This window comes from Poecilia mexicana, unplaced genomic scaffold, assembly GCF_051168715.1.
Source record: "Poecilia mexicana isolate PSO_F unplaced genomic scaffold, ASM5116871v1 scaffold_4, whole genome shotgun sequence".
NCBI classification, from domain to species: domain Eukaryota; kingdom Metazoa; phylum Chordata; class Actinopteri; order Cyprinodontiformes; family Poeciliidae; genus Poecilia; species Poecilia mexicana.
The window spans coordinates 2,679,658-2,696,305 of record NW_028263373.1 but is presented as its reverse complement, the minus strand read 5'-3'; the positions used below and the strand labels follow the sequence as shown (position 1 = coordinate 2,696,305).

At 47.0% G+C, this 16,648-nt stretch overlaps 1 protein-coding gene across 11 annotated transcripts in view; it reads right to left on the bottom strand.

The window, feature by feature from the left end:
• The window catches only part of mast2 (microtubule associated serine/threonine kinase 2), a 77,489-nt gene that overhangs the window by 26,481 nt on the left and 34,360 nt on the right, over window positions 1-16,648 (bottom strand). For all 11 annotated transcript variants that reach the window (XR_015762633.1, XM_014967151.2, XM_088004771.1 and 8 more), the window contains one exon: window positions 6,538-6,569. Coding sequence is in view for 10 of the 11 variants with exons in the window: in XM_014967151.2 (XP_014822637.2) it covers window positions 6,538-6,569 (32 nt within the window). In the remaining variant the exon portion in view is untranslated. The remainder of the gene's footprint in view (window positions 1-6,537; window positions 6,570-16,648) is intronic.

The following is a 16,648-nucleotide window of genomic DNA, read 5'->3' as shown; positions in this document are numbered from 1 at the left end:
AAGCAGCTGAGCTACAGGAAGCATCACCGCACGGCGCCTCTCAGCTGCGACGCTTCCTGACCCGTTTGCCTTCATCTCTACATCTGGTGACGGATTTACGCCATGAAATTAGCACATCACCATAAAGTTTAATTTACCGGCGTGATATGACATCCTGTAGGCGTGCACCAAGAAATCTGCCGCGGTTTCCTTTTATTAGGAGATCAGGATCGGCCGATGCATCTGAAGCTGATCTTATCAAACGATCTTATCTACCTCTGCACAGGTCTAAAAATCAACCACAGCTACTAACACGCAACATTCAGACAAAAAATCCAATAAAACAGCATCGACCAAACTGAGAATCAGCAGGTCAGAAACTGTAATCGGTGCAGTGCAAGTTTCCTGCATGATCCAAGATGGTAGAGCACAGTTAATCTGTGCAGATGTCAGCAGGAGAAGAGAAGAAGAAATCAGGAAAAGCTGCTCTGAATCTCCTGCTTCCTGTCAGATGAGAAGAAGGGATGAAACGCAGCTCCTCAACAAACAGCAACAGGAAGCTTCCCGTCGCCATGCCGACACAAATCCCCGAGAAACCCAGAGCCTCAGAGGGCGGCGGACGTTGGATGAACGGATGGATGCAGCCCTACCTCTCGGAGCGCCGCAGCATGTTTCTCTCTGGCAGTGAGAAGTTGGACAGAACCGTCCAGGACTCAGACATGCTGAGGCTCCAGCGGCATCGCTATGACGACGACCGTCAGCAGCCGCACTGAGCGCGTGCAAAAGCTGCTGCTGTGGTGACCGTCTCCTCCCCTCTCCCCCCGGTCCGTTTCTCCCCGATCAGAACCGGATGATTCTTCCAGAACCTCAAAATCCTCCCGACATGCAGCAGCCGACGTGACGTCAACACACACACACACACACACACCAGACCCTTCAGAGCAGCAGACTCAGAGGAAACAGCGCCACCTTCAGGTTCTGACTACAGATGCATGTAATCATTAATGAGATAATCTAAAGTTGATTAATTTTATTGATTAATTGATAAGTAGATAAGTTCTCTTATCAAAAGAACTGGCCGTCTTCTCATGACGAAGGATCACATTTTTTAACATTTAAAAAACCCATCATTACATTATTAATTATTATTTTGTGTCGGCTGCATTAAACACCGACTGAGTAAACAGAAAATAGATTTTGTGAAATTATCGAACTCCTATTTATAACATGGAACCTCTTCAGTTCCTTGTTTGTAACAGAACAATAAAATAAGACGTGCAGCAGTTCATGAGCAGAGACGTTCAGGAGGATTTTCAGATCAGATCTGATAAATTTATCCAGAAATCTGTTCTGGATTAAGTTTTCTGAGAGTTACTCTTTCTGCTGAACTGGAACTGCAGATTTTGCTGCTCAGACATCAAAACCATCCCAGCATTGATCACTGTTAACGTCACCAGACGCCGAAATAGGAAACAATCGTAGCGTTTTTCCTCCTGACAGCCCGGTACGTTGCGTTTTCCAGCTGCTGTGGTTCTGAGTCAAACCAGCCTGTTCCCCTCCTGGCCTGTGGGGGCGCTGCACCAAGAACCACTGAAGGAAACGACAAAAAAACCTCTGAAGACACTGAGAGCAACTTCCTGTTTCACCAGATGGAAACAGAAACAGAGACGTCAGATTTCTGGTAAAACACCACCAGTCGTTTCTCCTGCTAGCGCTAAGCTAACGCTAGTGTTACCCAGAATGCCCTGCGCTTTAGTCCACTTCCTGCTATGCTGACCTGAAAGCATTTTTCCCCACCAGCATGTCTGCAGGCGGCCCTCTGGACCAATCAGGAGTGCTACAAGTGGGAGGGGGCGGGGCTTACCTCCAGAGGAAGGGGTTTCCTCGCAGGTAAGCAGGGGCGGAGAGAGGGCCATCGCAGGGAAAAGAGGGAGAGGAGGAGGAGGAAGGCTGGTCGACAGAGGGGTGGAAGGAGGTGGGGGACAGCAGGTGATGAAGGAGGAAGCTGCTGTTGCCGTGGCAACGCAGCTGAGCCGGTGACCAGATTCTGACGAGAGAGAGAGAAAGAGAGGAGGAGGAAGAGAGGATGAAGAGTAGGGAAGAGTGGAGAGGATTGCAGAGCCTTCTAGTGGTGCCTGGTGGGAACTGCAGCTACATGATTATCCGTTTCCACACCTGGAACTTAGATTTATTATCCTAAACTCAATCCAAAGATTTGAGATGTAAATAATCCACAAGTTAATAAACTTAACACTAACTGCTCTCAAATCACGATGCGTTCGCTTTCCCTCAGAAAACTCAGCTCTACAAAAGATTCTGCTGCTTTTTAGACAGAAATGTTTTAGTTTAGGTTTCAGTTTGAATTTTTCTGCCTTCAGTTCAAGCTGTGAATGAAGGATCCAGGGACGGAGAAGCTTCTCTGCAGGGTGGAGGCCTCCACCCCCCGCTGGGTGGGACCGGACCCCTGCTGTCCACACACCTTAATGTGGACCCAGAAGAACCTCTGGGTCCAATCAGAGCCACATCCAGCGCTTGGGAGGCTCTCCACACCGACTCTGAAACCCCAAGAGTCAAATTAACAGAAACAATTTGGGCTATTTAGCCTGTCAGAGGGGAAAAGGGCTTATTTATCAGAGTATTTTCAGCATGTTATTCATTTATAAATGTCAGCTTCAAACTAAATATCTAATTCACTAGCTAAATATTTAGTTTAGAAACTAAATGTTTAGCTTACAAAATACTTGCTTGCTGAAGCTAAATATTTAGCTAGCTAGCTAAACATCTAAAGCTACATATTTAAACTGCAAGATAAATATTCAACTAGAAAGCTCAGTATTTAGGTGCCGTGCTAACGCTAGATATTTAGCTTCCTAGCAAAAATACCGAACTTATTAGCTCAATATTTTCTTACTAAATTAATTACACAGATAGCAAGCTAAATATTTACTTTCTAGGTTTGGAACTGACATTTACAAATGAATAAGTAACATGTTGAAAGTCTGACTTGGTGCTCCTCCATTTACTCTCTCATGCTAAACAACCAAACTGATTGCTACTAGTCTTTAGCTGTGCTACATGACAAACAGACTCCCCGCCATCTTAGCGTAGGAACGAGAGATGAACGCCACTGATTGGCCCACTAATTTAACTTCCTGAAACAGGACGGCTTTGGTTCATTTCCTGTGGCGTTCCTCCAGGCTGCGTTTCAGGCCCTGTGGGTTTCTTGTTAGCCGAGCTTCTAGCCGTCCACTGACCTCCAGGTATATCAATCAGCTCTAATGAACTTAAACGAGTTTGAGAGTCTGGGAGACGTGAAACCCTCACAAGTCTGGATTAAAGCAAGAATAAAACTTTTCTGTCATCGGGGCGACTGCAGACAGGTGACATGACGACCGGCTGTCGGCGTCCGTCTCCACAGGCCGTTTGGTCTGCCAGACGTTCGCCAGCTCAGGTCGGCTCATCGTGATGCGAGCGCCGCCATCTTCCCACAGGATCTCCATGGACATTCTGTCTGACCGCTGGACTTACTGGACTCTAATTAAAGCCTCAGTGACTCAGCCGGATCCGCCATGACGCATCCAGACTGGGTTTCCCCAGAACCGTCCAGAACCAGAGCGGCTGTGTGGACGGTTCTGGTCCGTTTCCCTGCGAGAAGGAACCAACTCAACGGGAGAATCCGTCTGCTCTTCCCGACCGCTTCCAGAAACCACTGCTGAGTTTTCTAGATTCACGTTTCCAGAGTTCTCTGTCCGTTTTACGCTAATTTAATAATTAACTCAATGATTTATTTAATTCAAAAGCGTGAGATGAGTAAGAGAAATTCATTAAATATGGACCAAAACTGGATGGATGCATAACGAACAGATGATCAGATGGACGGACAGGACCAGGACCAGGACCAGGACAGGGACCAGGACCAGGACCAGGACCAGAATCAGAACCAGGACCAGAACCAGAACCAGGACCAAATCCAGAACCAGGACCAGGACCAGGAACAGAACCAGGTCCTGGTCCTGGACCTGGACCTCTTCATCTCGTGTTCTGGGACAAAAGGCTGGAACCAGGACCAGAATCAGCATTAAGAGAACCTAAACTCTGGTTCTACTTCCCACTAAACTCAAGTTATCCAACTTCTGGTTCTGGTGTCTGTGGTTCTGGTGTAAATGGTTCTGGTTCTGGTTGTCTTACTGCAGGCGGAGGTGAGGCGCTCCGCAGCGCTCCTTCCTCCTCTTCATCTCGTGTTCTGGGACAAAAGGCTGAGCTGTAATCTGTGATAATCCAGCAGCGTGGAGCCGCTCATCTGTCCGTCCTGATCTCCGTTTAAAGGGATGACCTCAGAGTTATGTCACACACACACACACACACACACACACACACACACACACACACACACACACACACACACACACACACACACACACACACACACACACACACTTCTCGGGGTGAAACGTTCCTTTGGGTTTCTGAATCCTAATCCAGAACCTGTATCCACAGCAGATTATTCTCAGCAGCCAGTTTGCTCCATGAATCCCATTTCGGATTTCCCCGTTTGTTCTGGAATAATCCACATCCTGTTCCAAACGTCAGATAAAATCCGAGAGCGGTTCCTCCCCTGAAGGCAAAACCCGACCCAAAACCTTCATGGAGGAGACGTCCGGACCGAGAGGAGCAGCGCCGACCCGGTTCCCTTCATGTTCCCAGAACCGGAGCGCCGATCCTGCTGCAGCTGTCAGGTTAATCCCTCTGCTAGCGGCTAACGCTCTGCTGTCTGCAGCGACCAGAGGACAGAGAGAGGAGGGGGGCCGGGCCGGGCCGGGTCGGGTCCAACAGGTTTCCTCTGAAACCATCTGGCTTTAACAATCTGAAGAAAGTCTTTAAAAACATTTACATTTATTGTTATTTAACTGGAATTTACTGTGAAAGTTTTATTACACTGTAAAACAGACAACAGAGCTGGTGGAAATTATTGGGACAAATATGTTAATATTTTTGTGTTTATTTTCTTTTTAATAAAAATAACTTGTATTAAAAAAATTATAGCCAGTTTGTTATTTCATGGTTTGATATTTTTGGCATAATTTATTTTATCTATTTTAAAGATAATTAATATTAGTTGTTGGCTACAAATTCTCATTTTTAGAAATCAAAATTAAATTTAATAATTTTTTTTAAATTAAGTTTTGGATGGTTCTGGAGTCCTTAAGCGATTCTATTGGACTGCATTGGATTTATATAAAAAGATGCTACATTTACGCTGCAGTAAAATTATAGTTTGAATATGCCTGAAATATAAAAGTGGAGATAAAATGGTACCAAAAGTATCAAAACAACAGGGTTTCTCCCAGTGTATCCTAAGCCTGGCAGCCCGCCATGCTTCACTGATTTATATTTGTGAACAAAGAATTATGCAGCGTTTCCATCTCAACTCGCTGCCCAGCGTGTGGCGCTGTCTGCCCTGTAAAGTTCATGTCTGTGTCCCGGTTGGTCGGAGCGTTAGCAGCTAACGAACCAGTGCTAACCTCGTCATGCAGCCCGGTGAGGAGCTTTAGCCTTGTAGTCACGCTTATCGCTGGTTTTATGTTATTTTATTATTATTTTCCCCGTTACACAAAGCATCAAATTGTATCAAATGCTTTGTGTACTTAGTCAGTCAGAGGTAAGACGCATGAAGATCAGAAAAACTCGTCCCATAAACTCCAGCAACCAAAACAGTTTCTGTGATTCTTATTAAAACTCAACAGAAACTAAAAGTCAGAGCTGCTAAAGCCACATTAGCAGCACTGAATTAAATCTCCTGTTTGTTGCTCATCTCTGCAGATTTAAATCATCATGCAGGGCCGGTCCAAGGCTGATGAGGCCTGGGGCAGAATCTGACTGAGGGGCCCCTGTAGCTGCTACAACATCAGCAGCTCTAACAGGGAGAAACCCTGAAATAAACAGGAAGTTCAGCTTCACCAACAGGAAGTTCAGATTGACCAACAGGACTTTTGGGTTAAAGCAGACTTTCTGGCCCTGATTTAGCCCCATACAGGCTTTTAATATGAAATCTGGAAGAACCAGGAAGCTGAAAGTAAGGAAGGACAGCAGGAAGGAAAGAAAGAGAAAACATGAGGAAGTAAGGAGTGAAGGAAGGAAGCAAGAGAGGAAACGGTGAATGAATGAAGTACAGAGCAAAGGAAGTCTGGTTTTGTTTCCAGATTATTAAAATCCTAAAATAAATTAAATCCTTTTCATGATGGGAATCACTTCAGACAGAGCCAGGAACGTTCCTGGAAACCATCTGGATCCTGCAGGTCCAAAACACACAGAACCTTACCAGCGACACACGCACGCACGCACGCACGCACACACACACACACACACAAACCTGATATAAATAGACCTGCAGAAGGAGCTGCAGCTGTTCCTGCGCTTCACCTGAACCTCCAGCAGGAGGCGACCTGAACAAGCAGCAAAGATTAACCAGTGACACCTAAAGCCGAAGTCTGATTGGCTCGTTGCTTCTCTCCAGGTGAGAACTCGGCTCTGATTGGATGAAAGGTTTCAGGTACTTACAAGCTGCCTCTTCTGGGAAGACTCAGCTCCTTCTGAAACAGAGGAAACAGAGAAGCAGTTTGTCAATTTCTGGATTCAAACCATCAACCAGAGCGTTTCATACAGCGGTGCTCAAAGGGCGGCTGAATTGGGGTCATGTTTCTTAGAAACGACTAAAAAATAGCTTAATAAAAATTAAAAAGATATTATGGAGCTAATTTGGGGGCTTATAAATTTTTAAAGACAATTTGAAACAAAAAAAGTGATTTTTCCATCAATTTACTACAAAATATTGACTCTTGGTTTGCTTAATAAAAATACTGAAGGCATAGTTATTACAAAAATAAGATGAACATTTATTTTAAAAATACTAAGAAATGACCAAAAGTTATTTGGTCATAAATGGTTTAACAGTGCAGGAGTTTGACCAGCAGATGTCGCTGCAGCACATCAGATCCAGCCTGCAGTAAAACGACTTCAGTTGTTTTACAGTACAGAAAATCAGCAAATTTCACTAAACATGATTTATTTTAAGAGTTAATAAAGTTTCTAACAGTGAGCAGAAACATCGTCAGTCCTGATATAAAGACTGAATGAGGCTGGAGGGAGTCAGAGAGCCGCGGTGCAGACTGAGCATGTGCAGAGATAAAGCTCTCCAATGCCGCGCGCGCACACACACACACACACACACACACACACGCACACACACTGAGTGCTTCAGGCTGATAAATGGCTCACATCTCTTCATGTGTTTTCAGAGACGATAATGGAGAAAATGTAGTCTGGCTGATCAGAGGTCTGCTGTGATGTCAACGTCAACCCAACGTCAACCCAACGTCAACCCAACGTCAACCCAACGTCAACATCAAACCAAATCATTTAAAATGCACATCAGAATTTCACCATCCAATAATAATGCTGATGACTTGGTTGTGTGGTTCCATCCCCAGATGAGGCTGTTACATCTAAACGTGCTGATGACATGCAGCTTTATGCTGCTGCTGAGAAACTGAAAACACTTCGGCTGAAAGTTGTTGAACATTTAAAATCATATTTTACAAAATTACCTTTTTTTTTGTACAACCTAAGAGTCAGAATATGTGGCGACGGGTTAATAATGTGCAGCTGATTCATCGGATACAAACTGTCAGGACAGACGGTCTCTTCTGTCCCTGAACATCTGGAACATGGAGGAAGAGGAGGAGGAAGAAGAGGAAGAGGAGGAAGGCTCCGAGTATTTTCTGCTCTTAGCATCGATCAGAGAGAGAAACTGATCCTCATCAGACACATTATTGCATTACCAGGTTCTGGTTTCTGCAGATGCTGAATGCTGAGAGAGATTAACTCCACCTCCACCTCCACCTCTACCACCATCTCTACCTCCGTCTCTATCTCTACCTCCATCTCTACCTCCACCTCTACCTCCATCTCTACCTCCACCTCTACCTCCATCTCTACCTCCACCTCTACCTCCATCTCTACCTCCACCTCCACCTCCATCTCTACCTCCGTCTCTACCTCCACCTCCACCTCTACCACCATCTCTACCTCCGTCTCTACCTCCGTCTCTACCTCCACCTCCATCTCTACCTCCGTCTCTACCTCCGTCTCTACCTCCACCTCCATCTCTACCTCCGTCTCCACCTCCACCTCCGTCTCTACCTCCATCTCTACCTCCGTCTCTACCTCCACCTCCGTCTCTACCTCCATCTCTACCTCCGTCTCTATCTCTACCTCCATCTCTACCTCCGTCTCTACCTCCGTCTCTACCTCCGTCTCCATCCCTACCTCCGTCTCCATCTCTACCTCCACCTCCGTCTCTACCTCCACCTCCATCTCTACCTCCGTCTCTACCTCCACCTCCATCTCTACCTCCGTCTCTACCTCCACCTCCATCTCTACCTCCATCTCTACCTCCGTCTCCATCTCTACCTCCGTCTCCATCTCTACCTCCGTCTCTACCTCCACCTCCATCTCTACCTCCATCTCTACCTCCACCTCCATCTCTACCTCCATCTCTACCTCCGCCTCTACCTCCACCTCCGTCTCTACCTCCGTCTCCATCCCTACCTCCACCTCCATCTCTACCTCCATCTCCACCTCCATCTCCACCTCCATCTCTACCTCCACCTCCGTCTCTACCTCCATCTCTACCTCCACCTCCGTCTCTACCTCCGTCTCTACCTCCGTCTCCACCTCTACCTCCGTCCCCATCCCTACCTCCACCTCCATCTCTACCTCCACCTCCGTCTCTACCTCCGTCCTCCATCTCTACCTCCACCTCCATCTCTACCTCCATCTCTACCTCCACCTCCACCTCTGTCTCTACCTCCACTTCTACCTCCGTCTCTACCTCCGTCCTCCATCTCTACCTCCATCTCTACCTCCGTCTCCACCTCCACCTCCGTCTCTACCTCCATCTCTACCTCCATCTCCATCTCTACCTTCACCTCCATCTCTACCTCCATCTCTACCTCCGTCTCCATCTCTACCTCCGTCTCCATCCCTACCTCCACCTCCATCTCTACCTCCATCTCTACCTCCGTCTCCACCTCCACCTCCGTCTCTACCTCCATCTCTACCTCCATCTCCATCTCTACCTTCACCTCCATCTCTACCTCCACCTCCGTCTCTACCTCCGTCTCTACCTCCGTCTCTACCTCCGTCTCCATCCCTACCTCCACCTCCATCTCTACCTCCATCTCTACCTCCACCTCCGTCTCTACCTCCGTCTCTACCTCCGTCTCCATCTCTACCTCCACCTCCATCTCTACCTCCACTTCTACCTCCGTCTCTACCTCCGTCCTCCATCTCTACCTCCATCTCTACCTCCGTCTCCACCTCCACCTCCGTCTCTACCTCCATCTCTACCTCCATCTCCATCTCTACCTTCACCTCCATCTCTACCTCCATCTCTACCTCCGTCTCTACCTCCGTCTCTACCTCCGTCTCCATCCCTACCTCCACCTCCATCTCTACCTCCATCTCCATCTCTACCTCCATCTCTACCTCCACCTCCGTCTCTACCTCCGTCTCTACCTCCGTCTCCATCCCTACCTCCACCTCCATCTCTACCTCCATCTCCATCTCTACCTCCGTCTCTACCTCCGTCTCTACCTCCATCTCTACCTCCACCTCCGTCTCTACCTCCGTCTCTACCTCCGTCTCCATCTCTACCTCCACCTCCATCTCTACCTCCACTTCTACCTCCGTCTCTACCTCCGTCCTCCATCTCTACCTCCATCTCTACCTCCGTCTCCACCTCCACCTCCGTCTCTACCTCCATCTCTACCTCCATCTCCATCTCTACCTTCACCTCCATCTCTACCTCCATCTCTACCTCCGTCTCTACCTCCGTCTCTACCTCCGTCTCTACCTCCATCTCCATCTCTACCTTCACCTCCATCTCTACCTCCGTCTCTACCTCCGTCTCTACCTCCGTCTCCATCTCTACCTCCACCTCCATCTCTACCTCCACTTCTACCTCCGTCTCTACCTCCGTCCTCCATCTCTACCTCCATCTCTACCTCCGTCTCCACCTCCACCTCCGTCTCTACCTCCATCTCTACCTCCATCTCCATCTCTACCTTCACCTCCATCTCTACCTCCATCTCTACCTCCGTCTCTACCTCCGTCTCTACCTCCGTCTCTACCTCCGTCTCCATCCCTACCTCCACCTCCATCTCTACCTCCATCTCCATCTCTACCTCCATCTCTACCTCCACCTCCGTCTCTACCTCCGTCTCTACCTCCACCTCCGTCTCTACCTCCATCTCTACCTCCATCTCCATCTCTACCTTCACCTCCATCTCTACCTCCATCTCTACCTCCGTCTCTACCTCCGTCTCTACCTCCGTCTCTACCTCCGTCTCCATCCCTACCTCCACCTCCATCTCTACCTCCATCTCCATCTCTACCTCCGTCTCTACCTCCGTCTCTACCTCCATCTCTACCTCCACCTCCGTCTCTACCTCCGTCTCCATCCCTACCTCCACCTCCATCTCTACCTCCATCTCCACCTCCATCTCCACCTCTACCTCCTCCTCTACCTCCACCTCCGTCTCTACCTCCATCTCTACCTCCACCTCCGTCTCTACCTCCATCTCTACCTCCACCTCCGTCTCTACCTCCATCTCTACCTCCACCTCCGTCTCTACCTCCGTCTCCATCCCTACCTCCACCTCCATCTCCACCTCCACCTCCATCTCTACCTCCACCTCCGTCTCTACCTCCATCTCTACCTCCACCTCCACCTCTACCTCCGTCTCTACCTCCATCTCTACCTCCGTCTCTATCTCTACCTCCATCTCTACCTCCACCTCCATCTCTACCTCCGTCTCTACCTCCACCTCCATCTCTACCTCCATCTCTACCTCCGTCTCCATCTCTACCTCCGTCTCCATCTCTACCTCCGTCTCTACCTCCACCTCCATCTCTACCTCCATCTCTACCTCCGTCTCTACCTCCACCTCCGTCTCTACCTCCGCCTCTACCTCCACCTCCGTCCCTACCTCCGTCTCCATCCCTACCTCCACCTCCATCTCTACCTCCATCTCCACCTCCATCTCCACCTCCATCTCTACCTCCACCTCCGTCTCTACCTCCATCTCCACCTCCACCTCCACCTCTACCTCCGTCTCTATCTCCACCTCCGTCTCTACCTCCGTCTCCATCCCTACCTCCACCTCCATCTCTACCTCCATCTCCACCTCCACCTCCACCTCCGTCTCTATCTCTACCTCCGTCTCTACCTCCGTCTCCATCTCTACCTCCGTCTCCACCTCTACCTCCGTCTCTATCTCCACCTCCGTCTCTACCTCCGTCCTCCATCTGTACCTCCACCTCCATCTCTACCTCCATCTCTACCTCCACCTCTGTCTCTACCTCCACTTCTACCTCCGTCTCTACCTCCGTCCTCCATCTCTACCTCCATCTCTACCTCCATCTCCATCTCTACCTTCACCTCCATCTCTACCTCCATCTCTACCTCCGTCTCCATCTCTACCTCCGTCTCTACCTCCGTCTCCATCCCTACCTCCACCTCCATCTCTACCTCCATCTCCATCTCTACCTCCATCTCTACCTCCGTCTCCACCTCCACCTCCGTCTCTACCTCCATCTCTACCTCCATCTCCACCTTCACCTCCATCTCTACCTCCATCTCTACCTCCACCTCCGTCTCTACCTCCGTCTCTACCTCCGTCTCCATCCCTACCTCCACCTCCATCTCTACCTCCATCTCCATCTCTACCTCCATCTCTACCTCCACCTCCGTCTCTACCTCCGTCTCTACCTCCGTCTCTACCTCCGTCTCTACCTCCGTCTCCATCTCTACCTCCACCTCCATCTCTACCTCCACTTCTACCTCCGTCTCTACCTCCGTCCTCCATCTCTACCTCCATCTCTACCTCCGTCTCCACCTCCACCTCCGTCTCTACCTCCATCTCTACCTCCATCTCCATCTCTACCTTCACCTCCATCTCTACCTCCGTCTCTACCTCCGTCTCCATCCCTACCTCCACCTCCATCTCTACCTCCATCTCCATCTCTACCTCCATCTCTACCTCCACCTCCGTCTCTACCTCCGTCTCTACCTCCGTCTCCATCCCTACCTCCACCTCCATCTCTACCTCCACCTCCGTCTCTACCTCCATCTCTACCTCCACCTCCGTCTCTACCTCCGTCTCCATCCCTACCTCCACCTCCATCTCTACCTCCATCTCCACCTCCATCTCCACCTCTACCTCCTCCTCTACCTCCACCTCCGTCTCTACCTCCATCTCTACCTCCACCTCCGTCTCTACCTCCATCTCTACCTCCACCTCCGTCTCTACCTCCGTCTCCATCCCTACCTCCACCTCCATCTCCACCTCCACCTCCATCTCTACCTCCACCTCCGTCTCTACCTCCATCTCTACCTCCACCTCCACCTCTACCTCCGTCTCTACCTCCATCTCTACCTCAGTCTCTATCTCTACCTCCGTCTCTACCTCCGTCTCTACCTCCACCTCCGTCTCTACCTCCACCTCCATCTCTACCTCCACCTCTACCTCCACCTCCGTCTCTACCTCCATCTCCACCTCCACCTCTACCTCCGTCTCTATCTCCACCTCCGTCTCTACCTCCGTCTCCATCTCTACCTCCATCTCTACCTCCACCTCCATCTCTACCTCCGTCTCTACCTCCGTCTCCATCCCTACCTCCACCTCCATCTCTACCTCCATCTCCACCTCCATCTCCACCTCCACCTCCGCCTCTACCTCCACCTCCGTCTCTACCTCCACCTCCGTCTCTACCTCCACCTCCATCTCTACCTCCACCTCCACCTCTACCTCCATCCCTACCTCCACCTCCGTCTCTACCTCCATCTCTACCTCCACCTCCACCTCTACCTCCGTCTCTACCTCCACCTCCGTCTCCACCTCCACCTCCATCTCCACCTCCATCTCTACCTCCACCTCCACCTCCATCTCCACCTCCATCTCTACCTCCATCCCTACCTCCGTCTCCATCTCCACCTCCACCCCCATCATCATCCCCAGGCGGTGCAGCCTGTGGTCAGACTCAGTCAGGCTGTTCCAGCTGAGATGAGCTGATCCAGATGACGTGTAGCAGAGCAGGATCTGGTAACATGCTTCATGTTTAATGGCTGATGGAGACGCAGTGGGAGGGGTTAATGTCATTACGGAGACGGAGGGAAAACGAGGCGCAGTGCTGCAGGGGAGACATCAGCAGCTCCCAGAGCTTCATCAGGATGGACTCTCCAGATAAACTCGATATAGAAAAGCTCCAGGGCGATGTCCCGCCCCCAGCTTCCTGCTGTAAGGCAAAAAGCTGCTGGCTAACAAGGGCTAGCATCGCTTTTAGCTGTTATCAATATAATGAGCTAAGTCTCAAATATACGTCTGATATATAAAAGAAAAATGGACGTAGTGTTTTGCTACACCATATCTACACTATGACAACCAGATAAGCTCATAAAAAAGTTTTAATTAAGAAAATTAGCGAGGGAGAGGGAAGTAGCTCAGTTATGCTAGCTTGACATTGATAACATTGACATTTAGATGTGATGTGGAATTCTGTGTTTGGTTCAATAAAAAAACGGCGACCAAAACTCCGACTGACAGATCAGTAGATTTAAACTAGCTAAGCAACCACCGCTGGAAGATTAGCTAATAGCAGCAGTAGCTAATCTAACACAAAACGCACAAATATTTCCAAATTAGTACCATAAACACTAATTTTTATTGCAAAAAAAAAAATCAAAAAGTATCACGAAATCCTGGAGGAACTGAAAAATGTTCAATAATATTTAATTTTAAGAATTTATTGATATTTTAAAGTTTGTGAACAAGTTTTATCAACATTTTGGCACAACCGGCCCTTTAAGAGAATTCATGATCTTAATTTGGCCCAAAACTAAATTGAGTTTGACAGCCCTGGATTAGACCGTTAGACTGAGGCGGATCCGTCTGTTTTCATCCCTCCAGCTGCATTAGATCAATCATTCCTGATTGGTGAGAAACTCTGAACTTTCAGGTTGAGCTTCGAGTTTCAGGAACATTTTGTTGACTTAAAAACCCAACAATCATGTCAGATCGTTAAAGACGATGGAGAACTTCAACCTCAACCACCGATCCGCCCGACTCGGCTGAGCCGTCCTTCAGTTACAAAAGCTGATCGGGGAAACTGGCAGCATCCCCTCAGTCTGCCTCACATGGACCCGTTTCTTCTTCTGTGTTCTTAACAGGCGGGTCGTTTTCCATCTGGCTTCATTCAGAGCCAAACAGACCAGCTAACTTTAGCCTGAAATCAATCTCACAGCTTGGTGCCATCTACAAGGTCTATCCAAGGCAATCTGTGATTGATTAACAGGCCTGAAACAAAGGTAATCAATATGTTTGATTAACTCTGACGTTAAACTGAGCTGTGGATATTTTCACAGGTCAGAAAAACAAACTGCTCTGGTTTATATTACTGATCAACGTTAAAGCTGCTGAAAAAACATTTCTGAGTTATATTAGCAAAACATAAAAACACATTTATGTTTCAAAGATTTAACCTAAAAGGTTCTGAAAAATTAACTTGTTTACATTCGTGATTTAAGATGAAAGCTACTAAAAGTCTAATTATTTGGTTTTTATTCATGATTTAAACTAAATGCTGCTAAACAACTAAATATCCAGCTGGAAAAAATATTTCAACTGAAAAACCAAAATGTTAAAACGGCTTTTAATAAAAATTTTATCTTCTGACATGATGAAATGTTTTGATTTAAAACATTCAGTATTTAAAAAAATAAATATATTAAAGTATAAAACGGACATTTAGCAGCAATAATTCAGCAAACAGACTAAGGAAGATGTGTGTGTCTCTCTCTGTGTGTGTCTGTGTGTGTGTGTGTGTGTGTGTCTCTGTGTGTGTGTGTGTGTGTGTGTGTGTGTGTGTGTGTGTGTATCGGGGGTTCTCCACCGGGGGCCTGATCATAATAACAGCCTTTAGCTGAGCTAAAACCGAGTAATTAGCAGGAGGCTGGTGGGGAGCGGATCCATTATGAACTCGGTGAATATTGATGAGGAAACGGCGACAACAAAGCGGCTCAAACAAAGGCCGCCATCGGCAGCGCAGCCCCCAGAGACGCGCTGATGGAGAAAAACACGAGAAGAGACGAAGAGACGAAGAGACGAAGGCGATTTAATGGAGAAGTTCTGACAAAACAGAAAACAGATTTACAGAGAATCAACGGCACAAAGAGAGTACAGCCTCATAACTCCAGGGATTTACTCATCATCAGGCCTGTGGCAATTCATCAATTCATTAATTCATCAATTCATTAATTCATTAATTCATCAATTCATTAATTCATTAATTCATCAATTCATCAATTCATCAATTCATCAATTCATCAATTCATTAATTCATCAATTCATTAATTCATCAATTCATCAATTCATTAATTCATCAATTCATTAATTCATTAATTCATCAATTCATCAATTCATTAATTCATTAATTCATCAATTCATTAATTCATCAATTCATTAATTCATTAATTCATCAATTCATTAATTCATCAATTCATTAATTCATCAATTCATTAATTAATCGCATGATAAACTAAAACCAGCTCAATAATTTCCATTTGGATGATTCATCGTTTCAACGTTAGACCTCAGTCGGTTCTTTTTATGACGGATTAATGTGTTTACAGAGAAATTTATTTATTGATTGATATTATTTAAATGTCTTCCAGTTCCAGTGATAATTGTTCACTAGAATCTAAAGTTTATTCACCTTTCAGAATATCCTCTTGCATTTTTATTAATACCATCGTATCAGTCAAAATGGTTTCATAACAACAATATTATCATTTATCGTGATAACGTCTGGGACGATTTATCATCCAGAAATATTTACTATGACAGGCCAGAACCCTGAACAACATCAACCATCAACCTGGGAAAGGTCATAGGTCATCTCCTAACGACTAGTTGACCTCTGATGAACCAGGACAGGGGAGGAAGGAGAGAATGTGAGGAGAGGAAACAGAATTGCTGCGTAAACGGTCACTTCAAAATAAAAGCATGAATATAAACGGATAACTTCTCTAAAAATTCTTAATTTTACAAACAAATCTTCAACTCAGATGTCCAACTTCATTCAACTGAAAGTTTTAAAACAGCCAAGAAAATTAGTGCTTCAGAATTTATCTGGGAAAATTACTTTTGGGAAAGCTAAGCTAAAGTCTTCACACTTAGCAGAAAGTGCTAAACCACAAATCTAAAACTTGTTTGCCCACCACTAACATCAACATCATCAATAACAATCACTTATTAGCAGTAAAAACAGAAAGTTTCCTGGTGCTAGAAAGAATAATTTAACGGCACTAAACATTTTCCAAGTTAGCTAATGCGCCAAAGGAATAATTAGCTCAGCTGTTAGCGCATTAGCGGGAGTGTGTCTGCCACTGGTGACACTTTAAACCACGACCAGCTTCTCTGGTTCAAATCGACGACCCACAATCCTTTGCTGCATCACCGTCACATGACCAACCCCTTCCCTCCAGAAACACAAACAACCATATGGAAATTAAACCGTCTGTTAATAATAATAATAATGATGATGCGTGTCC